General features: G+C 43.5%; 1 protein-coding gene across 25 annotated transcripts in view; it reads left to right on the top strand.

The window, feature by feature from the left end:
• Positions 1-25,757, top strand: part of DLG2 (discs large MAGUK scaffold protein 2) — an 834,734-nt gene that overhangs the window by 756,422 nt on the left and 52,555 nt on the right. For all 25 annotated transcript variants that reach the window (XM_033146043.1, XM_033146049.1, XM_033146050.1 and 22 more), the window contains one exon: positions 5,717-5,831. In XM_033146043.1, the coding sequence (XP_033001934.1) occupies positions 5,717-5,831 (115 nt within the window). The remainder of the gene's footprint in view (positions 1-5,716; positions 5,832-25,757) is intronic.

Genomic DNA, 25,757 nt, shown 5'->3' with positions numbered 1-25,757 from the left:
GCGACACAACTAGATACAATTCTCCTGTTGCCACTTGGAGAGCATATGTCACAGGCTCACCAGCTGGTTACATATGCCGTGTAATTTCCCACTTTGAAAACAGTTATCTATATTTACTCCGATTTAAGAGACACTCGAATTAAGCGGAGACGTGCTGCATTTAGAACAGCGCTGCAGCAAATGTTCTCTAATATTTGATAAATTTCAAAGTGGCACATTCAGCTGGGGTGGCTGTGTGTCCTGTTTCAAAAAGGGCAGTCCTTTGTTTGAAAGCATCCTCTGCTTGAAAGGTCACCTGGTCCAAGTCTGGTTTAAAGACAAAGGACCATCTGAAGAGAGAGCAAGAAAGGTCTTGATGTTGTACAATTAGCAGCACCTAGACAGTGCATTGAGCCACCTGGTCCCCTGGTCTCCAGTATGGTAAGACCTGTGGTTTTTCTGTTTAATTATAGTAATCCTTTCTAAATTGGCAGCTATATATCTAATTTAGCATACTGTATTCAGATCTGGAGCTGTCAGGGGTTGAACCTGGGACCTTGTTCATGCATAGCAGATGCTGTCCCACTGAGCTCCAGCCCTTCTTCATGAACCATATATTCTTCTTTCTTTCTTTCTTTCTTTCTTTCTTTCTTTCTTCTTTGGTAATCACTCGTAGCCGAGTAAGATTGTCTTCCATAAACACGGTTTTAACAGTGAGTCCATAAGTGACTGTGGAGGCCAATTCTGGATCCACACGTCCTTCCACGGTGGGGACATCGGTCTCCGGGCGGGAGTTGATCACGGTGTGGGTTTGCCAAGCGTGCCTTCCTCCTAGCACATTTCTCCCTTGCGTCCTGAGTTCGAGTGTCTTCAAAGTCCATGACACCTTTGGTAAAGGCTGTTCTCCAACTGGAGCGCTAGCAGGCCAGTGTTTCTCAGTTGTCGGTGTTTATACTACATTTATTTTTTAAAAATTGCCTTGAGACAGTCTTTATACCTCTTTTGTTGACCACCAGCATTATGCTTTCCATTTTTAAGTTCAGAATAGAGTAGTTGCTTTGGAAGACATCTGAGCCATATGTATTACAAGTGGGGAGACTGTGTGGCCCTTCAGGTGCCATTGGACTTCAACAACAGGTTTCCGAGCCCTGACTTAAATGGACCCAGGAAGAGAGAAGAGGAGGAGGGAAAGAGGGGAAAGAGAAATAACAGTTTGATTCAATAACTAAAATGCGCTTTGTCATCACTGTGTTATGCATCTCAGTTCCCTCCCTGCACCTCCATCAGATATCCTGTGCTTTTAATATCTTGGTTTGGGATAAATTGAGAAAGCAATATAGCTTTAAGTGGGTGATCCTGTCACAAGATCCTTCAGCTGCTTCAGTGGCTAACTTCCTTCCCACGCTGAAAAGAAATCGACTTCATTATTTGCAGCAGGAGTGGGCAGACTTCAGACTTGCAGGATCATCTTGGGGGTTTTTAATTAGAGTCCTGAAGTCCGCCAACTGGAGCCTAGTGCAGAAGAGTTGCTCTGCAAGGCTAAGAATGAAAGAACAGAATACCTTTGAGCACCTTCTCAGCTCAGGCAATTGATATGAGGGATGGAGGACAGACAGTTTGCATTTAACGGTGAACTTGCCTAATTTTCACATTCTGAAACAGTATGTACACTAAAGCACAGCCATCTTTTTGAAATTCACACTGGGCTGTACTCCAGTTCTAGGTTTAGGGATTCTGTACCTAAATGCCTATCAGTGGGTTCAAAGTTGCAAAACAGCAAAATATACAACTGTCCCTTTGAAGGATCAACCTGATGCTCAGTTCTGGACATGCCACGTGAAACGGTGATTTGTGCAATTGTTCAGATCTGGTTTTGCAGATAAATGTTCTGAACATGCAATGCCACAATGCAGAAAGGAGAAACAGCCTCGAAAAACAAAGTGAATACAACATGCTGCACAATCGTGGTTCTCAATACATACTAAATATCCTGTGTAATAGCAACTCGGATCCATGTTGCGAAAATTTCAGATCCACTGTTGCAAAGAGGTATTCCAAATATGTGGTGTCATGCTGATATAAGAAGGAAGAAATGACCTTAAAGCTCAAATGAAAGGTTCTGCACATCCTCGAACAGAAAAGCAAAGTCTCGCAGGGTGTATCCACGTGAACTTCTTAGAGCAAAGAAATAGTGTATTGCTCAAGTTCATGTGGGAGTTCAATTCTGCTCAGAATGGAAACTGCCGATCATCTGATGCTGCATTATCCAAGACTTAGCTTTTGATCTTACTCCTCACTCTGCCCATCGGAGTCTAAATATAGACGTCAACTCCCACGTCTACTTGCGTGGAATTTCTACATCATTTATTAAAGAGAAAGGCTGTGCTGAAAATGAAAGATCTTTATATAGAACGAAAGCTAGCTAGCTAGCTAGCTAGAACACCAGCAGTCAAGGGACAGGGGACAGACAATGAGCCACTTCAGATGTTACATAGAGAGTCCTGTGGAAATGAGTTACAAGCTTTCTGTAGAAGTGAAGTTCAGCTCTTAAGACTTTCAGAATGAGAAAGACAGAAGGACTATTTTCTCCTTGCATGTAGAGGCTAGCTTGAGGAAGATGATGGCCTTGGTGGTGATGGGAATAATAACAATAATAATTTTTTATTTATACCCTGCTCTCCCCGGCCAGGGCCAGGCTCAGGGCAGCTAACATCAAATATGAATTACAATGAAATGTAATGGGGGGAACAAAAAATGACAACAGTTAATTAAAATACGGCTTAAAATGCAGCCACATTTTAGTAGTAGCCCATAAATCAAGACCATAAAGGGAGGGAACATCAGATATTCACCCGAGCCAGCTATCCATGCTGGTCCTACATGGGCCAGCAAAAAAGACAAGGGGAAATTTATATACCAAATCCCATATAAGGGGTCAGAGTGAAGTTCTTAACTATAGCGGAGCTGCAGTCAACGAATGAAATGTTATCTATCTGATTGTTATCTGTTGTCATTCTCCTCCGAATACTTTCAGATGGAGGGGTTTTTTTAATTAAAAAAATTATATATATATTTTTTATTGAAAGATTTTCAATTATAAAGAAATAAAGTGGTACAAAGAAAAATGGGGAAAGAGAGGGGGGAAAGAACAAAGACATGTATAAGAAGGAAAATATATACCGTATACAAAAATGCAATGTAATAAACTCTCAGAAACTCTTATATAAATTGATATAGTGTTTATTCTAATATGTATGTAAATATTAATAGCCCACTACGTTCTCCATAAACTCATTCCAAATGTTGTCATATTTATCCAAACAAAGCCTATGTCTGTAAGCAATCCGTTCATAAGCTGATAGTAAGATGGAGGACTTTTCAGGCATCCGGAGTACAGTGGTACCTTGGTTCTCGAACGTAATTCGTTCTGGAAGTCCGTTCGACTCCCCAAACCATTCAAAAACCAAGGCACGGCTTCCAATTGGCTGCAGGAGCTTCCTGCAGTCAAACAGAAGCCATGTTGGACGCTTGGCTTCCGGAAAGCGTTGGCAAACTGGAACACTTACTTCCAGGTTTGCAGCGTTTGACAACTAAGCCATTCGGGAACCAAGGTACCACTGTACTGATTTAGTACATCTCCAGGCTAGTGGGACCAGTCAAGGTGGGGCCAGGGTGGGACCAGTGGATACACCACTCCATGTAGCAGGGAAGTGATGGGGAACCTGCGGGCGGAGAGGTCAAAGGATTGCTACAAAAGCAGAAACAAAAATTGCTGGTGTTTGCTTATCCCTCCGGAACGGAAATCAGTGCAGCAAATTCAATCGGTATTTCCCGTGGTTGCTTTCGGTCTGCAAATGATATGTAATTGATCACGGCTTCCGATCACAGCTTCCCCAATATGCGTTGCATTGCCTTTTCATTGAAATGAATGGGTTGGAATAATGTAATGACAACGTAATTTATGCATTTAATTAGGTAGAGTGTGTAAGTTACTTAATTTATCCACTTTGGTTCTTTCCTGTGGTCATTTAGTCAGTGTAATATCTGGGAATGTTACCTAATGTGATAAGGAAGAAAATATGAAGATGCAGAGACTTTGTGTAGTGGCTGTCAAATCTCCAGCCAGCCTCACTTAGATTCGCTTTTACTGAGTTGCGTTTTCAAGCTATGCCCTCCGGCATCCTAGATGGACAATATAACAGGGTACTGTACGAAGACAGACTCTGTATATGTGAGCAACCACAGGGGGAAAACATCTTGCACAGTTTACTACATTGCCCAATGTTTACTATACATTGGACTCAGGAGGCTTACCATTCTCCGTACATGAAAGATGTCTCTTCCCTGCAGAGAAGGTCCTATGGCTTCTTAGTGATGTAAACACTTCAGTGGCTCATAAAGTCACCATTTTTTGCTTTGATGGCCAAAAAAATCAGAAAGTAGACCCTGGACAATATAGCAGTGAACTATAAGGGAGACACAGGTATCTAAATAAAGACCATTATATGTGGCGCGACACACCTTTTGCTTGTATTCTTTTTTTATTCAGATTTGTCACGGCCAATGGCTAGCACAAGAAAGTTATTTGGATTGGATGTAGTGGCTGTCCACTTGGCTTTCTTTTACTGCAGAAGTGATCCTGAAGAAGATGCAAAGTAGATGTTGCAACAATGGTCCTCCATCCATCTCACATTTGGACTGTTTTGCCTGCAATGGACCACATAATCTTTGTATCCGCTGGTTGCACTAGCAGGCATCAGAAACGGGAATAGCAAAGACTTTGAGGAAGGCTGTAGCTCCTTACTACATGGGGCTGCCCCACATCTGGGTGGGGCTTCATAGAAGTGAAGTGTGAATCAGTGGTGGCTTCATAACCACCCGAAGCTTCTCTGACAGCACATGCCTATATATTTCTCCCACCTTTCCACAACAGCCAGCCTAGGTAGGCCAGTCTTGCAAGAGGCTCACAAGCACAGTGCAACCACACACTCCTTTAGGCTCCCTTTAGCCCCAGACGGGGGTGTTTTGGGGGGGTACAAGGCAGATATTTAGGAGGGGAGACAGAGAGAGCATCCAGCCTATCTGCCTCTTTCCTGAGCCTTGGAGCTAGAGACTGAATCAATTAAGGTTGCAGTAGGCTGGAGATGGGAGCTGTGAATGGGCAGAAACAGCAGACTTTCATGGATGCCGAACTAGATGGGCCACTGGCCTCATTCAGCAGGGAGCTTCTTATGTTCTTGTGTTCTTTCCCCCACATTGAATGCTGGAATCGCCGCTTGCTGCTGTCCCTATATTTAATTGATGTCAAAACTTCATTAGTGATTACAGCTTAATATGTGATTAGGTCTTGATTTATTGCATCACTTAATTGATTAATCCATTAAACTTCAGAGCCCTTGCCGTTACACAGCTTTTATCATGTGCCTAGCCAATTCCAGTGTGGTATTTTGCTGGAGGTTTTAGTTAGCCTTTCTGTTCGTGGCGCTTGCTGTTTAGCAACTTTGTGTACCTATTTTGTTTTTAAAAGTGGTGGACTGTTCACATTCTTCTTAATGACCTTAAATATGCAGACTGATCAATTGGCCCAGATTCTTGGCATGTGGTCCGACCTTATCATGATCACAGTCTTCCATGTTTAATCAGTCTCACTAAAAGAAAAAGGGAGGGGGGATGTAATGATGAGCTGGTGATTGCAAAGGGTTCATTAACTGATTAATCTATTTGCATTATTTTCCAGAGTACGCTCGATTTGAGGCCAAAATCCATGACCTGCGTGAACAGATGATGAATCACAGCATGAGTTCTGGGTCGGGCTCCCTGCGAACCAATCAGAAACGTTCCCTCTATGTCAGGTAAGGATTTGATATGACAAAATGACCAACAACAAAAAATCAGCGGAAAAAATGGAACTAGAGAATTGAACTAATGGAGAATGAGGTTGTCAAAGGCTACTGGGCACAATGGCTTAATCATCATCATCATCATCATCATCATCATCATCATCATAGCTTTCCATGAGGCATCCCAAAGTGACTTATAATATAAGTATCAGAGCCAGTATGTTTAAACAGAAGAGTGCTGTTTCACTTCCAAGAGTGCTTGTGAACGTTCAATAAGCAGCTGGTTAGTCATGGTAGGAGAGAGCATGGGCCTTTGGTCTGATCCTGCAGTGCTCCTCATATGACAGTGGCAAACAGCATGATTACGTTTTTCCTAAATGGCTTGGGAACCCAAAGAAGGAGTGCTTCTTTGCTTATAGGTCTGCCCATGTGCTGAGATCGTAGGAATGCAGGAAGCTGACTTATAGGGAGTCAGACCTCTGTCTTAAGGACAACCAGTGGTGTGAAGTTCTCCACCTGCCTGTCACCTGCAACCTGGGAACGTAGCTGTGTGCTGGTCCTGAGATTGGCTGACCCACCAGCCCTTAATCCCAAGGACTCTTAAGGGGATGGCCTGTGGGGCTATGCAGGGAGCTCACCCGCTAGTTACAGCCCTTGGCTAATGCACCACCAGAACCAGTTATGATATGATGGAACACTGTGCATAAGATGAGGACAGAATGCTATGAATAAGGCAAAATGCCAAGATCCCAGGTTCCATTCAGGGTAGAATTCCTCCTCAGCCCACAGCAACCAGAACCATCGTAAATAGAGGCCATAGGGCGGGGTGCAATGATGAACACCAACTTGAACGCCATTGAGCAAACTCATGGATGCTCTTAGTGGCTACTTGCCACAGTGGGTATGTTCTCCTCTACAGCCAAAGGCAGCTTCTATTCACCAGCAGCTGGGATTCTCATAGAGGCTCTACAGTGGCCACTAATCCTGCTTGATATATTCTACCACCACAGCTGGGTGTGGCCACAGCAAAAACCTGGGGCTTCCGAATAGCATTTGCTACACACTACAAGAGGGGCTAGTTCGTTGCAGTCAGATCCTGCTTGCAGACTTCCCACAGGCATCCAGTTGGTTAGTGGGAGAACAGGATGCTGAATCTGATGGCCACTGGCTCTTCACCCATCCCTAATCTTCATGGACATATCTTCCCATAGCTTCCACAGGGGGCGGAATTATGTATGTGTAAAGAGGTTCTTTTGAGAGAAAGGAATTAAGAGCTTCGACGTGCTTTGTGGTTCTCTCACTTTATGCACAAACTCTGGGCAGTTTTCTTGGCTGAAGTGATGAGTGGGGGGGGGGAGAGGCAGCCCCCAGTCTTTCTTAACAGCAACCCCCTCCAACCCCTCCTTAAGTACGTCTATTTCTCATTTTCCACCGCTCGCCGCCACACCTCCACCTTGATGACTGCAAATTGGAGGAAGGCAATTTGTCAGCCCCCTAGTAGTGATGATTGCTCATGGTGGAACTAACTCAGATGATGACCTTACAAAGATCCAATTAAGCATGGGCTCTTAAGAATATGTCGGCATGACAGGGAGAAGGAAATGAGGGCGCCCCGCCGGGAGGAAAAACTGCACCTCGGCGTGTGGCTTAATGATCTCAATTTGGTTTCTTCTGGATGCGAAGGGTCAGGAGAACTAACTGGGGACAGTTCTTGCAAAACATCAGTGGAGCAGTCAGTGCATTGATAGTTGAGTGATGCTGTATGGAGGGGGCATGGCAAAAGCGCTGTGGGGGGGGGTGTACCGTGATGGGGGGAATTGTTGCCTCTAGGAACAGATAAGTTGTGCAGTGTCCAGGAGAGAGTCCCTGCAATGCTGCTTGTGCTGATAACTCTGCTTCTGATCTCTGGATCTATGTAGCACATTTTTATTGATTGATTGATTGCATGTGTCTATTTTGAACTCTGCTTTTCAGCCAGGGTTGGCTTCCCATTAAAATCTGTTGCACGATGTGATATAGAGGAAGGGGGTGGTTTTGTTACCTCTCACAAACCCCTTACTGGATTGGTGGTTTCCAGTATAGACTGTAGGTGCGCATGAGAGATCCGATAGGTGAGGGAGTCTTGGACTGCAGAGGGGTACTGATGATACTTAGAAAGAGGATAGACAAGTTGCAGTTGATCAGAACCCTGGTCAGCTCCTTCTGGAGAAAGTACCAGAGAGTAGATGCAAAGCAGATTGGAGCTCAGCAGAGAGCAAGAAAGAGACAAAACTAGAAGTAGTCATTGATACTGATTCCACTTATTGTTGAGCTCTCTGCCTTCCACCCTACTGGTCCCAACGAGCACCAGACACCACTGACAGCGCTTTTTCTTCTTCCTTCTCAGGCAAGGACTGAAATTTGACACAGGGTGCTAAATGTGGCAATTAGAGATCCTTGCCTTTCATTTGAATCAGAGCAGATTACTAGCTCTTGTGGATAATGGAGGTGGAGAGACAGCTTGTAAGGTTAGGTAGCATTCCTATTATCAATGTGCCATGTAATCCGACCACAGGGTACCTCCTGATCTTGTTCGTGAGACCTGCTTGCACATACTGCATTACAAGGTGGCTCCCTAAAGGCAATAGCATAGACTGTAGCACATCTTACTGCAAGTGAAGGGTGCCATTTTTGAACATACATCCATAACTCCCTGCAATTAGAAAACAAATGCATCAGGTGGAAAGTTTCTCCACCAGCTGGGTTCTTGCTGTGCTCCTTTTTCTTACTACTACTACTACTACTACTTATTATTATTATTATTATTACTACTACTACTACTACTACTACTACTAAATCTATATGCTGCCCTTTATCCATAGATCTCAGGGCGGCTCACAGCATAAAAATAGATGAACGAAACACAAAATACAATAGAAAAACAAGAGCAAAAAAAAAAAAAAAAAACCACCCCCTCCACCCATCCCTGCCACAAAACATTCAAAAGGCTATAGGATGTTAATCGGATGCAGGTGGTGCTGTTGTCTAAACCACTGAACCTAGGGCTTGCCGATCAGAAGGTTGGTGGTTCAAATCCCCGCAACGGGGTGAGCTCCCGTTGCTCGGTCCCTGCTCCTGCCAACCTAGCAGTTCGAAAGCATGTCAAAGTGCAAGTAGATAAATAGGTACTGTTCTGGTGGGAAGGTAAACGGCATTTCTGTGCGCTGCTCTGGTTCGCCAGAAGCGGTTTAGTCATGCTGGCCACATGACCCAGAAGTTGTATGCCGGCTCCCTCGGCCAATAAAGCGAGATGAGCGCTGCAACCCCAGAGTCATCCACAACTGGATCTAATGGTCAGGGGTCCCTTTACCTTTACCTAGGATGTTAATCAGCCCAAGGCCTAGTTGAAGAGAAACGTTTTCACCTGGAGCCTAAAGGTGTATAATGAAGGTGTCAGGTGAACCCCCCCCCCCTTGCGTTCAAAAGTGTGATTTCCCCCGCCTGCAGTGTAAAGTGGCATGATCTGTTTTACTATCATATTCCAAAGGGTGTGTGGACTGGGCCAATTAATGCAAACTGAAAGAACATGTATTAAATCCATGGGGGATACACAGCCTGTTATATTTTTACCTCCAGGTTCTTCAAGAAGCTCAGGGTTCAAATATATAGACATCCCAATCACCCCTGTTGTCTAATTTAATGACGGTCTACACAATGGCTGACAGTGGCTGTCAAGTGCTTTGAACCACCCTGAGACCTATGGGTATAGGGTAGTATACAAATTAATAATAATAATAATAATAATAATAATAATAATAATAATAATACCTGTATATGCCGGGGATTGAACCTTGAACTTTCTGTTTGCAAAGCATGTGCTCTACCACTGAGCTACAGCACTTCTCCAGCCCTAGTCCAAAAATCTAACAACTATGCCACACTGTTCTTCTAATATTTGTGTCCCTAGGAAGATAACACCTCGAATTTTGAAAACTGTTATTCTTAAGGTTGCCCCGAATGAAAGACTTTCCACCATGGTACAAGATACCTGGATTTTTGATGAAAGAAGTTGATATGAGGGTGACTTTGTTGGGAATCAGGTGCTAGAAGCTTTCTACTTGACTCCCTTTCCAGAACAACTCATATTCCACACAGCGCTGCCGGCGGTACATGCACTTAGCAAACTTCTTAAAATAGACTTACTGCCACAGCTTATACTAACAGCTGGTGGAAACTTCAGTCAGAAAATAGTCACATGAATTCAGTGCCTGGGAACGCAGTGAATTACACCAAACAAGTCCAACATTTCTCGGTGATTGCAACAGACTATTACAAATTTTACTGGAGCGCAGCACCAACCAACCAACCAACCAACACAGAATCGTATTACTTGGCATGTTTTTTCTTGAGGCAAAACTGGAAGAGATTGGTTTGCCTCCTTTTTGCTATAGGAATTCGCCCACAGTTGCATTCTGGGGCTGCTGTTAGCCCAGGCTTCCTCAACCTTGGCCCTCCAGATGTTTTGAGACTACAGTTCCTATCATCCCTGACCACTGGTCCTGCTAGCTAGGGATCATGGGAGTTGTAGGCCAAAAACATCTGGAGGGCCGAGGTTGAGGAAGCCTGTGTTAGCCCCTTCCAAGGGGAAAAATAGCATAAATCCCCAGGAAAGATTAAGATGGGGAAAATGTCACAAACACCCAAGGGTCATTGGTCAGGGTGGACTTCTTCCCTCTCCCCACATATTTTTTGGGGGTGCAATTTAGATCTTTCCATTGCCTTTCATTGGGAAAGGCATAGGTCTTTGGGGGAAACAAAGCCTTCTGGAAGGTCACAGGTTTCCACACACACACACACACACACACACACACACCCTGCTCTGTTTTATTCTCCCCTCACACTGCTCAGTTCCTCTTTGCTTTATTTTTGTCTTCTGTGCTGCTGGACTGCATTTGCGCTGTTTGTTTTCGGCTCTGTTGTTTGCACATTTTTAATTGCCCAGTGAGACGCTCTGGGAATCTTACTGATTGAAAAGCAGGGAATTAAATTATAGAAAGCCAAATGACAGAAACTAAGTAAATATAATGACCCTGGGCCCAAAAGAAATGTTCATGGGAAACATCACATCAAGAAGCATTGTGTTACACACACCTCACCTGGGTTTGGAGAGATTTAGCAGAGTACTGGGAGACTTGTATATAACAGGTTGTGCATATGATGCAAGCATCTGTGAATATAAGCTTGTCCCCGCTTGGCATTGAAACAGTTATTTGCCATCACTGAAATACAAACAAGATAGAAGTACATTTTAGCCTATGTGGTCCTCAGCACAGAAGACCACATGTTGTGCAATGAAATTTTGTCAGCTCCGTTGGGTTGCTAGGGCAAATGTAGAAACCTTACATATGCTGTATTCCTCTCCATCCATCAACAAATGCCTGTTTTCTTCCAGTTATTCAAGGGAAAAATCTCTCTGGGAAATTCATTTGAGAAACCAGTCCCTAGGATAATTATACATCATCATCATCATCATCATCATTAATTGAATTTATATACCACCCTATACCCAGAGGTTTCATTCAGAACATGGTAGACAATATTTTCCATTTGTCTCTGGGCACAGATACACAAAAGGTGGTTTGTGGTTTTTTTTTTTGGTATATAATAATAATAATAATAATAATTTTATTTATACCCCGCCCTTCCCAGCCAGAAAACCGGGCTCAGGGCGGCTAACATCAATTAAAATCACAGCAAGAAACATAAAAACGATCAATTTAAAATAACAGATTAAAATACAAATTTAAAAATTCAATTAAAACTGCAAGTCTCAATTTCAAAATATCCCACCAATAAAAGATGAAGCATAAATATTAAACAGAAACCAACCCAAAGGCCAGGTGGAACAGCTCCCATCCAAATATGTTGTGGGCGTAGTTTGACATCTCAAAGCTGCAGAGGCCTTTTCACTCAAGCTTTATACGTTCCACAGTATTTTTAGGAGACTGAATGTATGATGTTGGCTTATAAAGGGTCAGGCCATTGTTCCATCTAATTCAGTGCTATGAGACTCGTTCATTGTTACAAATGCTGTTGCTGGACTACAACTCCCATCAGCCCTTGCCAGCATGGCCAGAGATGATGGGAGTTGTAGTCCTAAATGGGTGGAAAAAATAGTGGTGCAATTGACTTCCCACAAGCGCACAAAGGGCAAACAAGACTGAGTGTATGTGGAGGGGCTCGTTTAATTTCACTGCACACAGATGGTGTAGTGACAATTAAGGTTTATTATTATTATTATTATAATCTGGAGGGCACCACATTGGCTATGCCTGTGGTTCAGAATCCCACAGAGAAATCCTGAACATGTTTACCCAGAAGTAAGTCCCACTGCAATCAATGGAACTTGCTTCCAGGTCAATTCATGTTCAACTGCAACCTTAAGCAGTTGATCTGGCTTCTGCAAGCTTGAACTCTGGGGCTTAGACATTTCAATTTAAAAAAAAATAGCCTTGCTTTTGTTCTCCTGTCTTCTAAAATACTGAAACAGCAACTGGAGGTGGTGTTGGAGGGGGGGGGGGTAATGAAGCACACAAGTGACTTGTGTTCCAGGCAAGGAGGACATTCAAATTAATAGCCTTTTAGTGGAGATGCTGTCCACTTCCTGGTACCCTGGTGGGGTTGTTTTCTTTGTGAGATACTGGCTCCTGCAGATGGGAAGCGTCAGCAAGGATAAAAGTAATCAAACCAAAGGAGGAGAATGTGAGAAGGCAGTAGCTGCGGCCACAAAGTCCCTGAAAGATTTAAAGAGCCTAATGCACAGCTGGGTTTTCAGATGGCCTGCTTTTAAATGTGCACTTAGGACGCAGTCGGCAGCACCGGCAAGAGAGAACAAAGGGGCTAAATTGTCAGTGGTGGAAAATGTTTCATCAAAACAGCACATCTCGTTCTTTTATGTACCATTTGTTAGCGGGGTGTAGTTTTCCCAAAAGCTTTTCTGAAGTTTCCGTCAGTGCCAACGGCTGCAAAAGGGTGACAGGGAGGATTAAAAGGAAGGGAAAAAAAACTCAGCAAGGTGATAGACATTATTGTGGGAGGCGGGGTTGCCGCCAAGCTCATAATGAAGGCACAAAATCCAGGCAACTAATTCAGCCACTCTCTGGAGGTTCCAATGTCCTGCCTTGGCTCTACTTAAGGCTTCTTTCTGTCATTTTCACGGGCTGTTTGCATCTCTGCACCTTTATCCTTAAGAAACCTATCCCAGGGTGCATAAATGCAGGACTGGAACGGCTCCTAGCACCACAACCATCGTCAACACAAGTCCATGTACAGAGAAGCCAACTGAGCTGGCAGCTGAATCTTACTTACTGGGGCAGCACACCTGAGAGTAGCAAATTAAGCTTAGCGTGTACAGGGCAGGCTGTGTCACGACAGATGGGAGATGAACTTGTTCAGCACACTTATTTCCAGCGACCCAGCCTTTTCCAATGGTCCTAGGTGTGCTTACAGTTGAGTTCCAGGGGTAGGCAACCTAAGGCCCTGGGGCTGGATGCGGCCCAATCGCCTTCTCAATCCGGCCTGCAGACGGTCCAGGAATCAGCATGTTTTTATATGAGTAGAATGTGTCCTTTTATTTAAAATGCATCTCTGGGTTATTTGTGGGGCATAGGAATTCATTCATATATATTTTTCACAATACAGTCCAGCCCCCACTCATGGTCTGAGGGATGGTAGACCAGCCTACAGCTGAAAAAGGTTGCTGACCCCTGGATTACGCATTTCTCCAAATTTTGCAGCATTGTGGCGTGTAAAGGGTGCACATAAATATGTATATTATATTAAAGGGGCATGCAAAATGTGTATTTTACAGATAAATACCTAGAAAAGCATTGAAAAGCTGTGTTTTTAATTCATTGCAAAATGAAAACACACCCCTGCGGAAGGTGGGTTTACAAATCCTCAAAATAAATAGATAATAGACAAGTGTTGGCCAAACTGCGGGAGGCAGTGAAGGATAGGGGTGCCTGGCGTGCTCTGGTCCATGGGGTCACGAAGAGTCGTACACGACTGAACGACTGAACAACAACAACAGGCAAGTGTGTGCATACATGTTCACCAGTACTAGGGAACCTTTGGCTTGCCAGATGTTTCTGAACTATATCCCCTGTCAACTCCACCCATTGACCATGCTTACTGGGGCTGATGGGATTTGGAGGGCAACAACATCTTGAGAGCAGCACCTTTGTGCTCCAAGTCCCATGGAGTTACATTCTGAGTAAAAGGAGTGCGTCTCTTCCTTCTGAATAAAAATCAACGGCTCCTAGTCTTCATGATGACTGTATGAGGTAGAATGCCTGTGAATTCCAGTTCATCAGTGGGAGAGGCCTATTGCTCCCATGTCCAACTTCTGGGGTTGCCTAAGGGGAAAGGGCCACGATCCTATGTGAGCAGCCTTCCAGGGGCTGCATGCTGGTGGTGGTTGGGACCAGAGACAAAAATGGGCTCAGTTTCATGAGTATTACCCTTGTACAGTACTGTAGAGAGTACTCATACTGTGGTATTGTGCTCCATCCTTTGGTAGAATCATAGAATCGGAAGAGACCACAAGGGCCATCCAGTCCAACCCCCTGCCAAGCAGGAAACACCATCAAATGGAGGCAGACCCACACCCGACCCACAGCAGAGGTCTGGGCAACCATCTCCTGCCTCAGCCAACCAACACATCCTGCAGAAAGAGTCATATGCCTAGTGTGGCTAGGATAGCTCAGTCGGTAAAGCATGAGACTTTTAATCTCAGGGTTGTGGGTTCGAGTGCCATATTGGGCAAACAATTCCTGCCCAGACGCGGCCCAATCGCTTTCTCATTCCGGCCCATGGATGGTCCGGGAAACAGCATGTTTTTACATGAGCAGAATGTGTCCTTTTATTTAAAATGCATCTCTGGGTTATTTGTGGGGCATAGGAATTCGTTCATATTTTTTTTCAAAATATAGTCCGGCCCACCACATGGTCTGAGGGATGGTGGACCGGCCCACAGCTGAAAAAGGTTGCTGACCCCTGGTCTAGATGACCCTCATGGTCCCTTCCAACGCTACAATTCTATGAAACTGACAATGCTGGCGCATCCCCTTAAGGGGGTATGTGGATCCATAGTAAGGATGGACAAATCAGTCAATTTCCATTCCTCTGAGTTTCTTGTGTCTTCGATCTTATGTTCAATTCATAACATTTCTGTGTCAGTTTGTGAATTGATTTAGTGCACTTTTCTGATGTCATTTCCCCTAATTCAGCGCATCCACGAATGTTACTTCCATCAGTATTTGCCTTCTTTCCCCTAATATACACATTTTGTACATGTTCTCTGTCTGGAGAACCATTTCATCGAGTGTGAATTTCGAAGGATAGCTGTGATTTGGTTCACGTATGGTTTTGGAAAGTTCATATTAGTTAGGTTCACACTGAAATCTGAACCAAACTGAGTTTCTCCCCATCCTGACTTCAGACATAGAAGGTGGTGAGCCAGATTCATAAATTTTGAAAACATAGACTTTTAACAAATTATATATATATATATATATATATATATATATATATATATATATATGGTGCAAATGTAATGAAGTTTGCATGCTTTTCTGCAATGTCCACTAAAAACCATTATGACTCACCTTCTAAATTTGGATTGTTATATCTGCATTGTTTGAATCAAGAAGCATATTACTTACCAACATTGGGGCTTTTTCCAAGAAGCAAAAAGGGTGCTATGTGGCTAATGACCATCAAGGCTATCATTTTAAAGTAATTTTGCAGGGAGATTCTGAACAGTCACTTCCCCTAGGAGAGCCAGAAGGGTCCAGGTCTAAGACTCTGTGCTTCTGTGACATGGTACAATGGGGTTCATGTAAGTCCGCAGCAAGATAATTAGATAGGAGCTGATGTTGAATTGCCGGCTGATGAGTTGCTTGTTTACTGTCTGACTGTTGCTTCTAGCTATTGGGAGACATAATAGATTTTGAATAACATGGTCTGAGAGGCTTCTGAGTTTTTGATCCCTGAGTTCTCCAAGGTCACAATGTGACAGAAGATTTCTCAGAAGTAGGAAAAAGCATGGGGGTGGGGGGGAGCTGGCAAACCAGTGCCAAACTTTGTTAGATCTTCCACCCTCACACGCCTGCCATGCAATCGTGTGGATAACCTAACTACAGGCGTTTCAAGACCAACAGGAACTTCATATGACTCTGGTGTTTAGCAGAGATAGAATCATAGAATCATAGAATCATAGAGTTGGAAGAGACCACAAGGGCCATCCAGTCCAACCCCCTGCCAAGCATGAAACACCATCAAAGCATTCCTGACAGATGGCTGTCAAGCCTCTGCTTAAAGACCTCCAAAGAAGGAGACTCCACCACACTCCCTGGTAGCAAATTCCATTGCCGAACAGCTCTCACTGTCAGGAAGTTCTTCCTAATGTTTAGGTGGAATCTTCTTTCTTGTAGTTTGAATCCATTGCCCCGTGTCCGCTTCTCTGGAGCAGCAGAAAACAACCTTTCACCCTCCTCTATATGACATCCTTTTATATATTTGAACATGGCTATCATATCACCCCTTAACCTTCTCTTCTCCAGGCTAAACATACCCAGCTCCCTAAGATCCTAAGAGCATCTATTTCTTCAGAATTCCACCCCAGATTTTGATGTTCTGCTGTACTGAACATGGTTAGAAGTCCAGAAAAGAGCCCGCTGGATCAGGCCAGTGGCCCACCTAGACCAGAATCCTGTTCTCTTGGTGGTGGGGTGCATGGTTTGTTTCATCGGTAGGTTCTTCTTCTTTTGATAATAATTTTTATTTGATTTTACAAGTGTAAAGCTATACCAATACCAAATAAATACCAACATTTAGAGATTTCTCTGAATCATCATCATCATTTTAATTTGTATACCGTCTTTCTATCTTACAGTACTCAAGGCGGTTTACAAGCTGAAGAAACAAAAAAAATGTACATCTTATAACAACCTAATGCAATACAAAAATGTGATAATAAAACAAAACTTTGAAATAAGCTAGCTACATCAAAATTTAACGTTCAACTATTATTTGAATAGTATAAAATAATAATATTGACATATAAAAGTTAAACAGAAATCCACTCAACAATTACAATAAATAATTTCTAAACTATAATAAATAAAACAACAGCAAACCACAGTACATAAAATAACACAGTAGAAACTGAGTAGTCCTCCTTGGGTGTTTCATTGTCAACGTTTCCAACTGCATATAATTTCAAAATCTATATTTTAAATCTGTCCCTATTGTGCATAGTACTTGTTACATTACAAGTGTTATTAAAATCCTGCTAATGTTTCCATCTGCTCGCAGTGGTCAATTTTCCCCATTCTTTTTTTTAAAGTTTTGGTCTTCTTGGTTCCTGAGATTTCCAGTCAGTTTTGCCATTTCGGCGTAGTCCATCAGCTTGGTTTGCCATTCTTCTCTGTTCGGGACTTTATCTTCTTTCCATCTCTGGGCTAATAGCATCCGTGTGGCTGTTGTCGCATACATAAAATGTCTTTTCTGGTCCTTTGGGATATCGGTACCTACAATTCCAAATAAGAAGGCTCCTGGGGTTTTTCTTTTTTAATAAAGGTTATTTTAAACATTTTTTTCATTTCATTATATATCATTTCCCAGAATGCTTTTATTACTTTACATGACCACCACATGTGGTAAAAGGTACCTTCTTTTTCTTCACATTTCCGGCAGGTGTTTGTACTTGTCTTATACATTTTTGCTAATTGACTAGGAGTCAGATACCTGTGTGGTAGGCTCTGGTTAGAGATCACCCAGAAGGCTTCATGGCTTAGTGGGAATTTAAGTTCTGGTCACTCAGAGGTGCCATATCAGTACTGGGGGGCGGGGAGAGAGAGATGCATCCCCTATTCTCTATTTCATCAAAAAATGGGGTGAAGAAGAGGAATAGCTTGGTGGTGGACTTGAAAAAGGGTGAAAGAGTATTGGGAACTGATTCATAATGAATTGAAAAAAATGTTTAAAAGGACTCCCCTCCCCCCCCAAAAAAAAACCACAGAGTCCTTTCTGTTGAGGATAATTCAGACTGAAATTCCCAGGTGTCAAAAAAAGGTTAGTTGTGTATGCTACTTCCTGCGGCCTGTGTTTCGTTAGCCCAAAAATGGAAAACGAGTGAGGTCCCAAATAGAGAAGAATGGCAACTTAACTTGACAGAATATGCTGAGCTTGCAGATTTAACATATAGAATAAGAGAACAAGAAGAGCAAACATTTAGAGAAGATTGGAAAATGTTTATTGAATATATGGGAAATAATTGTGTACAGCTGAAAACATTGGCAGCATTAAGATAAATTCAACAGTTTAAAAAAGTTTTGACGGATGTAATGATGGACTGCTGAATGGGATAGTTTTTGTGAAATGTGCAGGGATTTGTGATATGTAAAATGAACCATGGAAAGAGAAGTAGGGAAGTCGTTGGTATTTTAAGGATGTAAAAGTGAGTATTTAAAACTGTAAAACAGAAAATTTAATAAAAATTATATACAGATAGGAAAAAAGAGGGATAGCAATTGGGAACATCTTTGGAGGGGTGATCACTCTGTCCCCCTCCAGGTTCTGGGGTAAGGGCCCTACTGTCTTCATCTAAGGATCTTCCAGAATAGCCCTTGTTGTTGTTGTTCAGTCGTTCAGTCGTGTCCAACTCTTCATGACCCCATAGACCAGAGCACACCAGGCACCCCTATCCTCCACTGCCTCCCGCAGTTTAGCCAAACTCATGCCAGTCGCTTCGAGAACACTGTCCAACCATCTCGTCCTCTACTGTCCCCTTCTCCTTGTGCCCTCCATCTTTCCCAACATCAGAGTCTTTTCCAGGGAGTCTTCTCTTCTCATGAGGTGGCCAAAGTACTGGAGCCTCAACTTCAGGATCTGTCCTTCTAGTGAGCACTCAGGGCTGATTTCTTTAAGGATGGATATGTTTGATCTCCTTGCAGTCCAAGGGACTCTCAAGGGTCTCCTCCAGCACCATAATTCAAAAGCATCCATTCTTCAGCCCAGCTCCTCTCAACACAGGAACATAGAAACATAGAAAGCTGTCTATTAGTCCACTCATTATTGTTGACCCTGAGCAGCAGTGACTTTTGAGGGTTTCGGGCAGCAGTCATACCTGGGAACTTTTAGATGCACTGAGCTACAGTCCTTTCTCTTGTTCTGACTCCATTTCCAGCCAAGAAACGGCTTTTTACCTTAACTTGATGATTGCCGAGTATTTTCATTTGATCAGTGTTCCCATTTCCCCAGTTCTCATAACGTAGCCTTTTACTCCTAATGGATTACCAAGACCATCATTCATTGCCTGTTGTTTGGGGTTGTTTCCCCCCCTCCCCCAAATCTCTCTCGTCTCCTCTTCCTAGAATCAAAACAAGAAACATACAGTGTTAATTACCTAAAAGCCCATTTCCTCCAAATAGTACAAGCCTGGACATAACACAGATCTGCCTCTATTGAACAATTTGTGTTTATTGAGGCATTTATTCTGCAAATAAGCCCTCGTTATGAGCTTGGAGTATCCATAAAGGGCTGTCTTGTGCTCCACATGCTATGCATCAGTATGCTTCCTTGGGGATGCTGCAGCAATTAGGGTTGCCAACTGACCAGAGATTGGTCTCATGCCTTCCTCTTCCTGCTGCAAAAAGCAAAACTGTCTCCTTTCTGCACATCAGCTTTCACTTGCTAAGATCCAGAACAGGGGCTGACTGAAAATGCAAACCGGGTAGGATTCCAAAGGTTCCCTTCCTTGAATGAAATGAGTCCTTCCTATCACAGAAAGACTCCTTTACTTGCAAGAAGATGGCCGTTGGAAGAAAATTAGCATTAAGCAGCTCAATGGTAGAGCACCTTCTTTGTATGCAAATGGTCCCAGATTCAATCCCCAGCATCTCCAAATAGGGCTGGGACTCCTATCTGAAACCCAGGAGAGCTGCTGCCAGTCAGTGTAGACAATACTGAGCAAGATGGGCCGATGGTCTGATTCAGTGCTAGGAAGTCTCCTATGGGTTTGGGGAAGGAGGTTGTCAAAAGAAAGGGAATCTTTGGATCCAATCTATTGTCTCTGTAGTTTCAGAAACAGGAAGCTGCCAGAGCACCTGGGCAGCAGGATCTGGGAGCCCCACAACCATTTCCCTCGGCATTACCCATTTCCAGCAAACCTAATTCAGAATATGACAAGGTGTGTAAAAGCTTTAGTCACAAAGGCCTCGTTCAACTGAATGGACTCCATCCATTAGTTAGCTTGAAACAGCATCAGTGGTACATTAACAACTGGGAGTCGTGGGCCCAGAACCTTTTGAAGTGTTCCAGTAAAGTATTTCTGCTTCCTGCTTTCACACAGTCAGAGAAACCATGCATATATGAAGAGCCTTAGCTGGATCAGGCCAAAAGCCCATCTAGACCAGCATCCTGTTCTCACAGTGGCCAACCAAGTGCCCATGGGAAGCCCTGAAGGACAACCTGAGGGCAACTCTCTCCACTCATGGTTCCCAACAACTGTCAGGCTTTGGGGAATCGTATCCCTCCCCCGGTGTTCTATCACCCTTAAAGTTCATCTAGTTCTAGGCAAAGGGGGAGGGTCAGGAATGCTGTCCTAGGACAGTGAATCTGCCAGCTGTCTCTCTCCTAGTGTTTCCTGTTCTAGCTGTTCCTCAGCCAGTATCTCCCAGCTTTTCCCCTCTGGACGCTGCCCCTCTGCAAACCACTGTCCTAAATCAATACTGTCCTCGTGCCCTTAAGAAGGTTCAGGGGAGGGGCAGCGGCTCCCACCCTTCCTCCTCAGTCCAGCCCCTGACATCAACTTGTGATGCACAATCCATTTTCACACAATGCATTGTTAAATTGTGGAATACACTACCACAAGTAGAGGCAATGGCCACCAAGTTCGGCATCTTCAACGTTGGTTGGGGTTAGACAAGTTGATGGAGGGATAAGACTATCTGTGGCTAATAGCCATGAAAAAAAGCAAGAGGACTGTCTCTTTCGTGTCCTTCTGGTGGGTGGGTTTGTTTGCTTGTTTACTTATTTATTTAAAAGCATTTCTGAAACGCTTGATATTTTAGAAATCTATAAGCAGCATGCTGGATTTGGTCTGAACCAACAGGGCTCAGTGTTGAAGCATCTGTTTTGTATGCAGAGCGTCCCATTCTCCATCCTTGGCATCTCCAGGTAGGATTAGCAAAAAATCTTTGCCCATCACTGTTGCCAGTACTGAACTAGATGAACCAACAGTCTATCTCATAGAATCATAGAATCATAGAGTTGGAAGAGACCACAAGGGCCATCCAGTCCAACCCCCTGCCAAGCAGGAAACACCATCAAAGCATTCCTGACAGATGGCTGTCAAGCCTCTGCTTAAAGACCTCCAAAGAAGGAGACTCCACCACACTCCTTGGTAGCAAATTCCACTGTCGAACAGCTCTCACTGTCAGGAAGTTCTTCCTAATGTTTAGGTGGAATCTTCTTTCTTGTACTTTGAATCCATTGCTCCGTGTCCGCTTCTCTGGAGCAGCAGAAAACAACCTTTCACCCTCCTCTATATGACATCCTTTTATATATTTGAACATGGCTATCATATCACCCCTTAACCTTCTCTTCTCCAGGCTAAACATACCCAGCTCCCTAAGCCGTTCCTCATAAGGCATTGTTTCCAGGCCTTTGACCATTTTGGTTGCCCTCTCAGCATAAAGCAGCTTCCTATCTTCCTATGGTAATTTTCTTACCTTCTTATCTTCAGCCATGGGTTTCAGGACCATGGCTAGTTCCACGGTTCCTTAATAAACATGGGGCAAAAACATGGCCTCTCAATCTAAATAGCTTGTCTGTAGCCACAAATAACAACTACACATTTAAATTCTTCTTGCTACTCGGTTACACGCAAGACAGCTTACTTGGTGTCCTGGCATCACAGTGCTGTGTGTTCCCCCAGACAGTGGGTTTCCACGCCAGGGATGGGGTTCCATATTGGGTGGTTGACATTTTAAGCAGTTGGCATACACCAGGCAGAGAGCCTTCTTGGTAGTGGCTGTTAGGATTCTTGCTCCATTGTCTGCAGTCATGGGATTGTTGTCTATCACATGACGGTGTATGTTTTCATTCCACAGTATGGGAAGTGACGGGGACAGGATGTTTTGGTATCACTGTGTTCCATGAATTGGGACTATTGTCCTTTGTTCTTTCTCTCTTTGCTGTCTGATGAGAAAGAGGAAGGAGCTAAGGCAGAATGCTCCGAGTGTATTATATGTAAATAAACGTAGATTAGCCAAAATGCTGTGCTACTGAGGTCTGTTACGCAAACAGTGAATACTCTGCCGATCCCTAAGTGTGCTAATGCTTCTTGGTATCAGTCGCTGTGGTGTTCGGGCTGAAGAAAGCTTTTGAAGCTCCCGAACGATCGGCCAGGAGGGAGAGCACATGCCAGTCGGACATGTGTCTCTGCCAGGGTCCTACACAAGAGTAGGGTGATCCTAACAGTGGCACCCGCCTTGTGGAATGCCCTCCCATCATATGTCAAGGAAATAAAAACTATCTGAATTTTAGAAGACATCTGAAGGCAGCCCTGTTTAGGGAAGTTTTAATGTCTGGTGTTTTATCGGGATTTTTATTATTATTATCATTAATTAATTAATTATCATTAATAAATTAATAATAATAATCATTGCAAAATTATGTAGTTCTGTACACAAACAATCACATTCAGAATAAATGTTAAGAAGCTGGCTTTCCAAATGAGAGCACATGTTTTATATGAGTTAACCCTTTTGGCCAGTTGCAGGTACTGGGATGCTTAATGATTTCACACATGTCTCTATTTTTTTTTTCAAAATGTTGACCTTCCATAAGGAAGCCATTGTGATATACACGGTTAAAGTTGCCCATGTTTGTAGGATGTAGAGATCCTCAATCTTTTGTGTTCTTCTAAATCAAATGAAAAACATCTCCTTTTGTATGGACATTGAGCACTAAGCTCTCGAAATGTTGGGGGTTGGGGAAGATGTTGTTTTGTGGTTATCATTCCTTTCCCTCCTTTCCTAAATAAGGACTGGGAATCTAAATATATACTTATTTTTAACCACTGTGCTGACAATCAGCAGCTGTTGCTGGGTTGTTCTTCCTTAATATGTCTACCTTGCAGCCAGACTCTGAGGAAGGCACTCGTTTCCAGTAGAGATTTACATTTTACATTTCCAAACTCAACTGATTTCCGACATGCCTGGCAGCAAGGAGCAAACACAAAAGTAGCTTTTTTTCCTGCCTCCTTTTCCTGTTTGCTCTGTGCATACAAACCAAGGACAGTGTCCTGTGCTTTCATTTTTTTAGTGCAAGGATTTATGCTTGCGCAGTGGAAGTTTCCCCCCCTCCTCCCACAGACCCTCCAAGTGTCCCTGTTTTCCAGGGACAGTCCCAGATTTACAGGAGCCATCCCGGTTTTTGATTTGACACTGGAATGACCATCTTTTAGTTAAAGGTAAAGGGCCCTGACCATTAGGTCCAGTCGCTGATGACTCTGGGGTTGCGGCGCTCATCTCGCTTTACTGGCCGAGGGAGCCGGCGTACAGCTTCCGGGTCATGTGGCCAGCATGACTAAGTCGCTTCTGGCGAACCAGAGCAGCGCATGGAAATGCAGTTTTACCTTCCCACCGGAGCGGTACCTATTTATCTACTTGCACTTTGACGTGCTTTCGAACTGCTAGGTTGGCTTTTAATTAGGATGTCCCTATTTTCATCAGAGAAATGTTGGAGGGTAAGGAATAGGATGTCACTATTTTCATTGGAAAAATGTTGTACAGTATGCTGCCCCCTGCACATACCCCACTTCCCAAATCTGCTCCAGAGGATTGGGGAGGACACCCTAATAGATATAGGCTGCACGTGAGTGGGGGGAGATGGGGAAAGGTTCCTTTCACTAATGGAACAAGTTTGCTATTTTGAATACAAGCCCAGGACTCAAGGTTGCCCATGTTGCTCCCTCTAATAGCAAACTCAGCTGCTGAGTGCCAATGGAATTTTTTCATGTATCTGGTAGTATCAATAGTTCTGGCTTCTGACAGTCTCCTTCCTTCCTTCCTTCCTTCCTTCCTTCCTTCCTTCCTTCCTTCCTTCCTTCCTTCCTTCCTTTCTTTCTTTCTTTCTTGTCTCTCTAAGGCCCAAGGGCAGGAGCAGAATGATGCCACATGATGAAAGAGCCAGTGTGGTGCAGTGGTTAAGAGAGGTAGACTTGTAATCTGGGGAACCGGGTTCGCGTCTCCGCTCCTCCACATGCAGCTGCTGGGTGACCTTGAGCTAGTCACACTTCTCTGAAGTCTCTCAGCCCCACTCACCTCACAGAGTGTTTGTTGTGGGGGAGGAAGGGAAAGGAGAATGTTAGCCGCTTTGAGACTCCTTCAGGTAGTGATGAAGTGGGATATCAAATCCAGACTCTTCTGTTCTTCTTCTTTTTTTGAAACCAATGAGGAGGGCAATGGTTCTTGTCTTCAGTCTAGGGGACATTATTATTATTATTATTATTATTATTATTATTATTATTATTATTATTATTATCTCAACTTATACACCACACCACCCTATACCCAAAGGTCTCAGGGTGGTTCACAACAAGACCACAATATATAAAATCAAACCAAAAGCAATAACCCAATAACCAGCACCCCAAAAGCCACATTCTAAAAGGGTGTTGGATGTCAAGATCAACCAAAGTCCTGGTTAAAAAGGAACATTTTTGCTTGGTGCCTAAAGGTGTATCATGAAGGTGCCAGGCGAACTTCCCTGGGGAGAGCATTCCATAGAAGGGGAGCTACTGCAGAGAAGGCCCATTCTTGTGTTGCTGCCCTCCTGACCTCATAGTGTCATGGTTTTCACACTAAGAAAACTTTTTTTTAAAAAAATCCTAGGTTGGTTGGGCAGCACCAATGAGCAAGTGTTTTTACTCTGTGTTTTTAATATGGTTATGTGTTTTCATTACTGTACTGTATTTTATTCTTCTTGGAAATGGCTGCGAGCTTTTTCTTGTGGGAAGTGATTCATATATTCATTTAAGAAAGCCTGTATACCAATTTCCTCAGAAAGCTTCTGAGGTATACATAATGAAATAGTTTTGAAAGAAGAGGGAACCTTAACACTTTAAAAAAATACCACTTTAAACAGGCACCACTAGTATCTCTCATAGGCCTCATTTGTTGATAAATCGTGCTAACTTATATCATGTTAGATTATTACTCCATCTAGTCCTGTATGCTGTAATTAGAGAATTTCTAATGTTTCAGGCAGAAGTTATACCCATTCCTCCTGTGTAAGATCCTTTCAGCTATGCTTCTTCCCTCCGGTTTTCTCTTTAATGAACCTTTTATTTCTCTCTAATCAGTCTTTGCAGCTCATGATGGCAATGGAAGCTTTCAGTCACTGGAAACATTTGTTCAGTAGTTCGCCTGCTTTGGATCTCTAATCTTCCTTTAATTAGCTGTGCATATAAATATCCCCAACCAATGTGCAAAAGTCAGCGCCAGATGTTGCCATCCGTATTCAACAGCCGTAAAGCCAATCATGGCGAAATGAAGCCTTTGCTGAGTATGATTGAGAGACCTCGTTTGGCGTACGGTGCTCAGTTCTGACTGAGTGTGATAGAAAATTAAAAAAAAAAAACCAGCCAAGTCTGAAATGCCCTTGTAGAAGTCTATGGTGTAGCAACCGTTGGAATACCTTGCACATCTGGGGTGGGGAACTTTTGCCCATGAGCCCCGCAGAGATGGAGTGCCAAAGAGAAGGATGAGAAGGCAGAGAGACTGACAGACACCCAGAGAGATCAGTGCAACCCTGTAGTGCAGCAAACCCCACCCACTTACTGCTCTGACTCCACCCACTTTGGAATGTGAAAGGCCACAGGTTTGA

The sequence above is a fragment of the Lacerta agilis genome, chromosome 4, assembly GCF_009819535.1.
Source record: "Lacerta agilis isolate rLacAgi1 chromosome 4, rLacAgi1.pri, whole genome shotgun sequence".
Classification (NCBI taxonomy): Eukaryota; Metazoa; Chordata; class Lepidosauria; order Squamata; family Lacertidae; genus Lacerta; species Lacerta agilis.
This window is presented reverse-complemented; position numbering and strand designations above follow the sequence as displayed.